This window comes from Hippopotamus amphibius, chromosome 6, assembly GCF_030028045.1.
Source record: "Hippopotamus amphibius kiboko isolate mHipAmp2 chromosome 6, mHipAmp2.hap2, whole genome shotgun sequence".
In the NCBI taxonomy this organism is placed as follows: Eukaryota; Metazoa; Chordata; class Mammalia; order Artiodactyla; family Hippopotamidae; genus Hippopotamus; species Hippopotamus amphibius.
This window is the reverse complement of record NC_080191.1, coordinates 165,713,255-165,726,279: the sequence shown is the minus strand read 5'-3', so window position 1 is coordinate 165,726,279 and position 13,025 is coordinate 165,713,255. Positions and strand designations below refer to the sequence as shown.

The window sequence follows — 13,025 nt, the reverse complement described above, 5'->3', positions numbered from 1 at the left end:
TTTCTTTTATTAACTAGCAATTAATGCATTGACATCTAACTCAGTAGGGAACTCAAAGTAGGTATAATCCCAAAAAGGTTACTCTGTAAGACCAAAAAAAGAGGATAATACCAATTCCATGGCTATAAAAACATCAATACAATGAGGATAAAAAGAGAGAAGAATTTTCTCAACCAGAAGCCTCCTACTCACTCCCTGTCTGGCTATATATGTATAAACTTATTTTTAAAGTGCCAAAACATAGGAAAAGATTTTAGTAGCTAAAATTATTACTATCTGAGCTATTCTCTAGATGTTGCCAACTTACACAAATAATTTTTTAGAACACGACTTTCTAATGACCTTAAGAATGCTATGAAAAAGTACCATGGCTCACACTAGATTAATTTTTAATGTAAATTGGTTACTAAGTTAATCCCTGAACAGTTCACATTATAAATGGCTCCAAATTGTTGAACTAGTACCACAGACTTTCATAACATGGTTGGGTCATGCTACTGTTTATTTAAGCAAAAAATAAATAAAGTTTTTCCCTAAAATACTTTCACATTCACACATATTTGGACCTAGGTTCAAAGACACACACACATATCTATATTCACACACACGCAATTAGTTAAGAATTTTCTTTAAGAATAACTGAGTTAAATCAACTAAACACATTTCTTGGCTTCATTAACAATACTGACAAATGCTAAAGCTGTGACCAAAGAGAAAGATCCCAATAAAATTAGTCCACCCATATCAATCACAAACTCATACAGTCCAGTATTACCAAAGGCTACAAGCCCCTTCAACAGGCCACCAAGTGAGACATTCAACTACTACTATATTCAAGACACTGTGTAAAAGAGTTTAAAGAAAAAAAAAAAAAAAGCAAGGAAGACAGGAAGGAAGGAAGGAAGAAAGGGAAGGAGAGGGAAAGAGAGAAAAGAGGGAGGGAAGGGAAGGAGGGAGAGGCCATGATGCTGTTAAGAATACAAAAGATCTTTTTTAAACTTTTCTACATCTATCTCCCCAATGGAAATGCTAGCTTCCTTACATCTGCACTCTGTTAAAAAACACAATAAAATTATACAATAACAAAGCTGGACATGCTAATTCGCCCATTCAAAGCTGTGTAACTCTACTTCTCATGAACAATGTTTTGGGGTTTTTTTTACAAATTTATTTATTACTTATTTATTTATTTTTGGCTGTGTTGGGTTTTCGTTGAGTGCATGGGGTTTCTCTAGTTGTGGTGAGTGGGGGCTACTCTTCATTGCAGTGCACAGGTTTCTCATTGTGGTGGCTTCTCTTGTTGTGGAGCACACAGGCTATAGACGCGTGGGCTTCAGTAGTTGCAGCATGTTGGCTCAGTCATGTGGCTCGCGGGCTCTAGAGCACAGTCTCAATAGTTGTGGTGCACGGGGCTTAGTTGCTCCTGGCATGTGGGATCTTCCCAGACCAGAGCTTGAACCCATGTCCCCTGCAATGACAGGCGGATTCTTAACCACTGTACCACCAGGGAAGTCCCAAACAATGTTGTTCAGGAAAAAAAAAAATCTGTCCCAAGAGGAAAGGGGCTCTGGATTCTAAACCTGGTTGTTTTGGGTGATTATAAACTACCTAAGAAAGCTGACCCCAAAAATCTCAAAAGAGATTTGGGTGAAAATCCAGAGAGGACTTTTCCACAGCCCTGCTGTTATTAGCTAAGCAGAGTCTACAAGGAAGCAGAAGAGTATAAAGAGGGGGAAAGAAAAAAAAAAAAGAATTCGGACAGTTGATGAGTAACAGGCAATGCAAAGTTGGCCAGAAAAATTAGCACAATTGTCTCAGTCTCCCCATTAGGCACCCTGGACTAAAACAAATAAGCATTATCGTACATCCTTCAACATCAAACTTTACTAACACAAATTTTCTTTACTTAATATTGCAACATACTAGTCAGCTGGAAGTCATATTTTTCTGCAATAAAAGAACATCTTGGCAGGACAGCCATCTTCTAATCTAAGGCATCAGTGAAAAGTCAAAAAGTCTGAAAAGAGTTTTTTAAAGGCTAGTCTCACTAAACCTGAACAACTGGATTTCTCATTTCATCTCTCCATTGTACTGGGGAAAGTGGAACATTTCATCAGGTCAAATAGTAGTGGAAGGCAAGGTGGCAGCAGGCCTGTTTTGAAGGAAAGTACACTCCTGAAGATTCTCCAAATCATACCATATTGCAACACACTTAAGCCAGTTTAGTTTCCCCCCTTTTTAATTTAGCACGTATCTCTCTATAAGAGAAATCAAAGTTGTTATAAAGGGCAGAATGGTGGGGAAAACACCTGGCAAGAAAGCAAAAAGGAAAGAGCAACTATTAATTTAATAGGTACCAGAGACTTTATATACATGATTTTCTTTAAACTTCACAACAGCCCTTTAGGGTAGTGTAGAGCTGTCATGACTTCTTCAGTTTGGAACCTGAGGTTCTACATGGTTAAGTGATATGCTGACCGTCTCAGCTAAAAGTTACATAGATAAGATTCAAACCCAGGACAGTCTAACTCCAAAGTCTATGTGTTCTATGTTGTGTCGCAGTATATTCAAGTCAGAGGCAGGCAGTCAGATACAGGCATTTCTCTGGCATCTTACTGCAGCTTGGGACCAGTCATTTACTTCTTCAAGACTTGATTTCTTCTTCTGAAAAATGCATTTATTCACCACAGCGCATACTTTCCACAACATAACAGTGAGATTATTTATTGTGATTGCTGTTTAGATTCCACAGGCGTAAAATAAAATGTTTTGGTTTCCCTAACACTGTTTCTCCCCCAATGAGGGGGGGAAATTACAAGACACCAGTAGCATTTATAAGAGGCCAACTTCATTACTCTGTGATTTTTAAATAGAAGCTTTCCTGTCTACAAAACATAATCACTTCTTTCAGTTCCCATGTTCATCTCCAAAGCAGTCCCGACTCTAGAGAGGCAGCACATCCTGTAGTAAGAAAGAGCTCCTGTGTCGAGAACAGGAAGGATGAAAAGGAACCCTTAATTCCTACTTACACTGCTGATCATCACATAATCATGGTTTGTTTCTTAAAGAAATAGCTAAATACACTCACACGAGGCATCTCACACTCACCTGGCATCGGATAAGGAGTTTCAGAGGAACAAGGATGGCTCAGTGGGAGGAACAAAAGATGCAGGCTGGTTCACTGATAACTCTGATCATAGCTGTTTAATAGGGTGATCGAATGTGCCAATTTGCCCAGGAGAGTCCCAGTTTATGTACTTATCAGTAGCACCCCCTTTAACCCTAAGAAGTATTTCTGAGTATACAAAATATCATATAGTCATTCTACTATTAAAAATAATAAATCATTTTTTCCTCATTATAAATCATGACAACGGCCAAGAACAGCACAACAGGTGTAAAAAAAGCAGACACGGAATGAATACAAATTGAAATGAATTGTTTGTAAGAAATGCTGAAAATATAACACAAAAGCAAGTGATCATTTAAGTGCAAGTTCAAGTCTTCTTACAAGCCATATACTACTGCTGATTTTAATCATGCTCAGCTTTAAAAACAACACAATTTAAAAATATATACAGAATCAAACAGATCACTGTTTTGAGGCAGCGTATAATAGGAGAGTGAAACCATTAACAAAAAAGAGTGAGAGCAATGACCAGTCCCTGACTCCTGGTCAGGCTACACTCAAGGTCTGCTCTCCCTAAAGCTGTGGGAACAACCCAAAGACAGACATACTGTATTGAGCTGAAGTGTCCCTTAAAGAGTCATTTATTCCAAGAACTTCAGAACATGACCTTATTTGGAAATAGGGTCTTTGCAGACATAATTAATTACGAGGAGATCATACTGGATTAGGGTAGGTCCTCAATCCAATGACTGGTGTCCTTATAAGAAAACAAGAGGATAAAAAGATACAGGGAAGAAGGCCATGAGACAATAAAGGTAGAGACTGACATGACGCAACTACAAGCCAAGGAATTCCAGCGAAGAGCCATGAGAAGCTAGGAGTCAACGAAGGATCTTTCTTAATAGGTGGCATGGCCCTGTCAAGACCTTAATTTCGACCTGCAGCCTTCTGAACTGTGAGAGAATAAAGTTCTGCTGTTTCAAGCCACCACGTTTGTGGTAATTTGTTACAGCAGCCCTATGGAAACGAATTCACAAATTATCCACTATCATCTTTTAAGATTTCATCACTTAAACAACTGATCAAAGGGTAATAAACAGTGGTCCAGGGAGGGCAATACTTGGACTACGCACCCCAAAAGGGGAGGGCTGTGCTGCCCACCAGGCAACCCTACACTGAGCTGGTGAACACAGAAAGCCGCAGCTCCGGAGCTGAGCAGCCCTCCTCCGTGGGGTAGGGGGCACTGACTAAGCTGTACCTCATCCTTCTTCTCCTGAACGCGTCGTCTCTCGGCCTCTATAGCCAGCTTCTCCTGAATCTCCTGAGCAATTTCACAGTCTTGCTGTTCACTAAAACACAAAGGTGAAAGCAACATGAATAAAGAACACAAGGAATGATTTTTCCTAAACACAGCACAATTCCCTGAATACTCACTATGAGCCAGTGCATATTTTTATCTCACTTAATCCTCACAATAGTGATGCAAAGAATAGAATGTATGAGTAGAGTATATGTATGTATGTCACGCACACACATGACAGAAAAGGAGGAAGAGGATACAAGACAGAGAGCACAAGCTGGAAGTGGAAACGGCAAGCTTTTTTAGAATCAGTAGAAAAATCACCGGACAAGACGCCTGGAGACCTCATTTCCGGTGCTGTCACTGGTAACCAGTGAATCATGCCCTCTGGTGTCATCTTACCGGCTGTAAAAGTTTTTAGACTTTAATATCTTCATATTACAGGTATAACATTCTAGGATTCTGAACCATTCAAACCACACAACTGAAGATAAAAAGATACTCATTTTTAATTTCTATAGCCTCTTTTCATTTACTTATTTTTTTTTAACTTACCAAAAAGTATTTATTAATCTGGTTTGAAAAATATGGAGTGCTTCACGAACTTGTGTGTCGCTTTGGCAAACGCTCAGAGTTTTTTTTCCCTGAGTCCCTTAAAGGCAATGGCCATGTTTCATTCATACCTGTGCCCTCTGGTGCCTTTCATGGTGGCAGAGTTAGCAAGAGTCCGTAAGAATGTTTATGCACTGAATAAGGAGGCTCAACAAAATCGTGCATAAAGTCCCCTCTGCAAATAATAAAGCAGAAACACCCTTCCTCAAAGGCAGCAAAAATAACAGGCTATCCTGTTTATTTAAACATGACGACTAAAGTATAGAAGGGTCCCTTCACTTCTTCCTTTACCCCTTCCTCCTCAAAACAATTTCATGGTTAAATCCACCATTAGAGATTTAGGTACAGGAGCCTCTCTCAAAGAAGAAATGTACTCTGTGAGCTTCTAAAGCATTAAAAAGAATAAAAAGTCATCGTGCTGGAAGAGACCTTAGGTATGATCTCTCTAGTTAGGAGGAGACAGAGAAATAACTTTGGTCAGACATTGAAGTCATGAAGAGAACTGAGGGTACAAATCAGAGCTTTCCAAAAGATTCTGCCTCAACTTAAAAAGCAAGGGGTTTGGGACTTCCCTGGCAGTCCAGTGGTTAGGACTCAGTGCTTTTACTGCTGTGGCACAGGTTTGATCCCTGGTCAGGGAACTAAGACCCCACAAGCTGTGTGGTGCAGCCAAAAAAAAAAAAAAAGGCAAGCGGTTCAATGAAAATGAGAGTAGCAAAAACTGCTAGGAAATAGTAAAGGAACCCAACAGACTTCATAAAGTTCTTTGAGATTTGGTATTTCACTGGATTCCCCAAAAACCCCAGCGGGCAGAGGGGACAGAGCTCATTTCCCCCTATACAGGTAAGGAAAACTGAGTCAGAGAGGTGGACCAAGTGGCTCAAAGTCATCAGTGAAAAGTGTTGAGTCCACACTAGAAAACCACATGTTCTAAAAAACCTAGTAAAGTATTTCAACAACAAAGACTTTTTTTTTAAATCAAAGAAAACGATGCGGTTGTCACCGCAGGATTTGTAACCTAACAGTGAAAGGAATCAGAGGGATGGATGGAGAGTCCTCTTCCCTGCCCTGGCTGCCGACCCCACAGAGAAAACCAGTCCTGGCGTGATGCCCTCCCACTCCCCAAGTCCTCACAGGTCTCTGTAGCGCTTCTGCAGCTGAGCCTGAGCTTTCAGATCTTCCTCTTGAAGCTGCTTAGCCACCTGGAGATCATGTTGGACCAAACGGTTCCGCTGAACATTCGATGCCAAATGATGCTCAACTGGACAGAAAAATTGGAGAGAGGAATTATCATGCTTTGGCTTATTAATGATAAACCTGAGAATACACTTAAGAGCCTTTCCATAAAAAAGAGCATCACAGCCATCATTTCATCTTTTGCTCTCAATAACGCTGTATGATACACAGCACAGCAGTTCTTATTCTCCTCTTTCCATAACAGAAAAAGAGGATCAGAAAGGTTAAGTGATTTGTATTTGGGCACATGGGCAGTGCCAGGACTTCTACTCAAATAATCTAAAACCAGGGTCAGTGGTCTTTCTGCTCCACAAGTTGCCATCTTATTTATAAACTACATTTTTCAATACTGAATTTTTATATTGACACATAAATTAATGATTCACAAACTACAAATTCACACTTACATACTCTTGAATAACACATAAAACTTAGATTTACTTTTCACAATTATATACATAAAAATTCAGAAAAATCTACAATCTAGATACTGCCATTGCCTGGGAAAAGGCATTCAAGCCTCCTATTCTCGGGGAAGGAACCTATTCCTCTGTCAGCCTTCTACACACCCCCGTGTATAACCATGCATAACTACTACCTCCCCTCTACAGCACTAAGGCAAAGGAAACGGTTTGAGTCCCTCTTTTCCTCTGATACACCTAACAGTCTTTTCATCCCTAGCAGCTGTCTGACGTCAAAACACCCAGACTTCATTCTCCACCGAGGTGTCATTTGCCTCGGCAGATCCCTGAGGATGGATGGGTGATGTTGCCCGATGACTCTGTTTTCTCCCTGCCTCACCCTAAGAAATCCGCCTCAAGCTACCAGTAAAAGAGAAAAGTGAAGAAGCAGGCAGGGGGCTGTTACTCACTCTCCTGTTCCTGTAGGCTGTGGGCCAGGGTGTGGTCCTCCAGGACGGCAAAGTCTCGGCACACTGCAGAGGACGAGGGAGGGGGCAGACAGGAAGGCTCAGTAACAGTACTTTAACACGGAAAGGAAAAGATCTTGTTCAGGACTTCAAAGAATCCATTCTAATATTTTAAGATGATCACCTTCACAACTCGCAATGCACAAAACAGTGACTAGTTAGTCTAAAGTCTTCATTCACACAAAGCCACATAGTACCTGCTCAGTGCCAAGCACAAGATGTCACAAAATAATGGTTAGGTCCCTGGCTTAAGGATATTAATCACAGACTCAGAACCCAGAGGTCCAGAAATTCTAATCCACTTCTATAAAGGGAGGGCAAGCACTGCTGTGAATAATAAAAGAGACAAGAATGTTTCACGTATTGCAGCTGAGAAAAATTTGAGTTTTTCCATGGTCAGAGGAGTTCAAGGAAACCTAGCCTAGGCCTCAGCCATGTGGGGTTCAGAGGATCCTGATGCTCTTAAGGAAAAACACACCTCTATAGTCTCTTAGGCAGGAGCAGAGCTCTACTTTAAGTGCAGTCACATTCCTCGATGGGTCCACACCCTCAGACACAAGTTAGAACTCGTTCTCTAGGTCTCTCTAAATGTAGAGCTGCCTAAAAAGAACCTGCAAACCAAGAGACAGTGGGAACCTTGGAGGACACCAGGCATCTGCCCCTAACTTTACCCCCATCTGGAGAGGCAGGCAAGAGCATTTCCTGGACTATTTTCTTAGACACAAATAAGAAGAGATGCTCTTAAAGGTCTATTCCACTGCAAACTATAATTTAAACTCCTGCTTCTTAAAAGAAACACACACATGAGGGATTCTTACCATGAAAAATACTGTTTTGTTTGTTCTAAGGATGTGTAGTTTAGGTGACAAATCCTTACTCTATTCCAAACACGTACCTCACTTTAAAGAGGAAAGTTCCCAAAGCCTCAGACTATTGCAATGTGTAGAACTCATGCGGGCTTGCCAGAGTTTACCGATTTCTTTTTGCAGCTGTGGCTTTGTCTGTGAGGACATTTAATTAAAACAGAATGAAGAAACATTCCTTCGCCATTCTTAGCACTTACGTATATTTATATACACAGTCCTGTCCCTCACTGAGATAACGCAATGAAAAAGCAAGCAGCGCTTGGAGACATCAAGATTACTCTGAAAAGGTTTTATGATGGAAAAATCATTTCCACCCCAAAATCATATTAAACCAAATATGACCTCCTTACCCCTGGTTCAAATGCAACTACAAAACCAGCAATTTCAATAGAAAGCCCTGTTATTCTACGTCAGATATACTCTCAGCAAATGCTAACAACTTGAGGCCCAGGTCAAAGTTCCCCCATATTTCATAGAATGAAAGTGCTTTCAAGAAAAGCTAGTTAAACCTCTTATTTAACAGATGAGGAAAATGAAGGCCAGAAGGAAGAGAGGACATAGTAAGGCTATATACATAGTTTGCTGGTGGCAGGGCTGGGAGTCAGGTTCTGAGCAAGCAAGAGCTCTTTCTGTTTCTGACACCAGGACAGCCCTCCTGGCCTCCTGGTAAACCACGGTCAGCACAGACTGAAAGGAGATATTCTATACTGACCAACATGCATTCTCTAAAACACTTAGCTAATTAACATTAATTAAATGGCCATGACATGTATGGATTTAGTTCACAGAAAACGAATATTCAGAATGAATTAGCCAAAATGAATGTAATCAAACTTTGTGCAGAAGAATGCTATTTTAATACACTGCCTTATTATATGAAGCACTTTTATTAAACTACAAAAGCATATTATTTGTACACTAAAGACAGTATTAACTTTAGATTAAGATTGAAACTTTTAATCTTAGATTAATGTTTTTTAAATCATGGGCGGCAACCTATTGTTAGATCAAAAACACAATTTATTGAGTCTGGGACAAGCATTTCAGAATGAATAGGCTAGAAAATAAAGTATATCACACATAGTACAGGAAACTATGGTTTTGAGAACTTTTTTTCAGCTTTACATACACATATACACACGTGTATATGATATGTATTAGGTCACAATGTAAAAAATTATCATTCTGCCGATTACATTCAAAACAGTTTAAAAGCCACTTCAATTTACATTATGAGGGCAGAAAGTTATGCCAAAATGATATATTTTATACGCTTTTAATATTATGCTGAATAACATAAAAATTACAAAATTACTGCAGTTTTCCATGTAGATAACCATGTGAAGAAGTGCAATAATTTTATATTTTTTATTTCAGTCAGCATGACATTAAAAATGTAATATTTATGGATACACATACCTGCAGTAAAAATATACGTTTTTAATACCTGGCACTGACACAGTGACCGCCAGAGACACAAGCAAAGGGGCACGTGCGCCTTCATCATGTATGCTGTGCCACCGCTTTACCAACTAAAGAAGACAAGCAAACGAGGCAAAATATTAACATCTATTACATTTGGGTGGTAGGTTCCTGGGTTTCTATATTTTCTGTGCTTTTTGTAATGTTTTATATATATCACACAAACTCTACAACTAAATATAAAAACTTTTAAAATTCACATCTTTTACTTCATCAGCAGCACATATTGCTAAACCATAAACAGGATGACACATTTGCTGTATCATAATTTAAGCCAAGGAATTTATAAATTTATGATTACCTTAATGATGACTCTTCTTAATCATTTCTTAATATTTAAAAAGGCTGAAGTATATCCAATTACTGTGACTTGACCCTGAATCTTATTACAGTAGAGGCTGAATTGGTAGCCACAAAGTATGGGTAGGGCCTGAGCTAGGAGAGAACCTAGAACATCTTCCATGACTACAAATACGTACACACACCCATACATGCACAGGATTGTACTGTCGATCACAGATTTAGCCTTTCCGAGTTTATTAGGAACTTCCAAATATATCATCTCATTTATACTGGAATATTACTTGCTTAATCCATAATTTCTTATGCGACCACTCTAGTTTCTTTCAGAGTCAGCCTCTGTATTCTTTGTGTTGCTACTCTAATGCAAGCTGGGAAGATCACATATTCAGTGTAAATCAGTAACCAGGTTGGGAATTACAGAAAACATTCTTCAGCCAGGACAAGTTCAGAGCCAGGATCTTTGCTCTTCCTCTAATCTACTCTGCTTTGAAGCAAACGGCTATAAACAGTACTGAGGATAAATAGCATAAACTCATCTCACTATGTTTCCCTGCAGACACATTTAAGACGAACCACTGGACCCTGTGCTTTATCTTCCCACTTCTCAAACTTTTTCCCACTTATGTTCACTTTCATTCATCCCAATCTCAGGCTATCTTCTTGCCATTAAGCCAATCCCATCATTCTCCATTCCCATCCAGCCCTGCAATCTCGACACCTTCCACACAATTAGCGCTGGATGTAGCATAAAGGAAGACTTCAGGAGATGCTCATTAGTAGAAAAAAATGAAGAAAAACTGGTCAATAAAGTCAAAGAACAGAGTTTCATAGACAAAGGAGGAAAACAACGTCATGAATAGAATTAAGCTCTCTTGTTTACGACAGCATCACAGAGACTTGTAAAATTTTTCAGACATTCAAATAAAAACTAGAAATCTCTCCCTTTCCCATGAAAAGAACTGAGCTTTAGTGATTTTTAAAATCCAGATATGTACATATATACAGTGGATAAGTTTATATTAAGGCAACCAAGTGTCAATAATGGGAAGCAGGATTTATAGATTACATCTCCAACTTATTCTCCTTGAAGAGAAGCGATTCTCATTCATCTGCGGATCCCCCTAAATAAGCAAATGGCACAGTACGCACCTAATAAACAGTCACTCAACAGACATTTGCTGAATTCTATTATTAGGATGAGTAAGTCATTTCTAAGCCATCAAGGAGATGGAGTTGACAGAAAGGTAAATAAGCATTATATAAAATTTGATAAAGGTTATAAAGACCTATAGAAAATTCTTTGAAGGCATAAAAATGGAGCACTTATGCTTGCTATGAACTGGGGGGTGGGTATAAGGAGTGGGGGTGACCTGGCAGAGCTGTATCATGAAACCTTAAAGCAGTTAATAGAGAATCACCCTCAAAGAAAGGTTAAAACTCCAACGCGCAGAAGTGGTAAGCATTCTCAGCAGAAGGACCAATTAACCCTATACAAACTAGAAGAGGAGTGAAGAAGTCACTCCCCTTTTGTCATTTTTTTACCCACATCCCAAAACTTTCTGAAAATACAACCGCTATGACTCAATCTTAACAAGCTTCCTCCCACATAAAAATGCCTGGATAATAATACATTCACTAGAAACTATTTCTTTCAACTGTGTCTGTATTGCCTTTTATGTTCTGGTATAATTTTGCAAATTATTCTGTTTTAGTGTAAATGCTATAAGTAGCAGATGGAAAACATACTCACTGCTTTGAGAGCTGGGTTTATGCTTGCTTTCCTTTGTTCTGTACACATGGAAAAACCCTCTATGAATGGAGAAGATGTTCCAGACACACATTTTGTCTTGAAAGTTTGGTAATGACGCGCAACTACAATTGACATTGATGTAGCACTTTGTAGATTACAATGCGCTTTCACACTTATTCCTCCTAACTGTCTGAAGACAGAGGTTTTATCAACATCCTCATCTTATTTATGAGGAAACTAAGGCTCAGAGAAATAAAGTGGATTGACCAAGATAATCCAACAAATGAGCAAATGAATTGGAAACCAAACTGAGCTCTTCTGGCCTCAAATATTTCTGCTCAAAGAACTCCTAGAAGAAATGGGTCTATGTTTAAGTATGTCAGAAAAGAGTGATATTACTAAATACTAACTAAAATAAGGCAAAATATGCATTAAGTTCTTTGAAATTGAAGAAATAAAATTTAGGTTAAGGGTGGTACATGTGTCCGGAAGGGGGGTTCCAGGTCCTAAAATAGAGCATAAAAATGCACATAGTTTTCTCTGTCTCACTATCTCCCAAGAATAAGTCTCTAGCAATAATGGTTGGCCTGTGTTCACTTCTGAAAAGCAAGGACAAAAAAATTCCTAACATTTACACAGTGTTTCATAGATGACCTATAAGAAAAACCCTAGGTAGTAACTGCAGTGGGGAATTCCAAGGAAAATCTCCCTTTGGGATCTAACTACTTTCCCGCATCTCCATCCAAAATCAATGGCTTTCCTTCCCTTTGGTAAGAGAGTATTAATGAATTCAGACTAATGTGTCTAATAGTTGTTAAAGGCAATTTTAACTAAGAAATGATAATATATGTAAACCCCTAAGCCTTTGTTCACTGCCCTATAAGGGAAATGTCTCTCTAATCTATTAAAGAAGAGTCTCTTCCCTTTATCTAAAGCTTTACTAAAACTGCCTCAGTTGAAGAGAAATGCGATGTAGGTAAACTGTGAAAAGACCTCATCCTAAGGCCAAATCTTCGACATTCTGAGCCCAGCAAAATTTAGATATAGAGACTAAGATGACATCAACATCACCACGACTAATACCAACACCAAAACCAACCTCCACCCTCATCACTACCACCATCAGTGGGAGCTTCTTAAAGATGCTCAGGTATGGAACGGAGACACACTCCTAATCACCTGCCCCGATCATGAGCCCCAAAATAAACACAGCTTTGAGTCCCTGGTCACTCTGACAACTGAAATTTCCCACTTTCAGGCAGAAAGCTGAAAACAATGAGAATACTATCCAAGTAATGTCTGAGCAATTAACTTGTTAGGGATAAAGGGTAACTAAAACCTTTGATCCTGCTCTGATTTTTAGTGCCTATAATTTCCATCTTGTTGAAATGAACAATATTGAAGTATAGTATGACAGA

The 13,025-nt window shown here is 39.1% G+C and overlaps 1 protein-coding gene across 2 annotated transcripts in view; it reads right to left on the bottom strand.

Moving 5' to 3' along the window:
• Window positions 1–13,025, bottom strand: part of CCDC50 (coiled-coil domain containing 50) — a 58,751-nt gene that overhangs the window by 24,908 nt on the left and 20,818 nt on the right. For both annotated transcript variants that reach the window (XM_057738023.1, XM_057738022.1), the window contains exons 2-4: window positions 7,150–7,212; window positions 6,177–6,303; window positions 4,389–4,479 (exon numbers count right to left, since the gene is read on the bottom strand). In XM_057738023.1, the coding sequence (XP_057594006.1) occupies window positions 4,389–4,479; window positions 6,177–6,303; window positions 7,150–7,212 (281 nt within the window). The remainder of the gene's footprint in view (window positions 1–4,388; window positions 4,480–6,176; window positions 6,304–7,149; window positions 7,213–13,025) is intronic.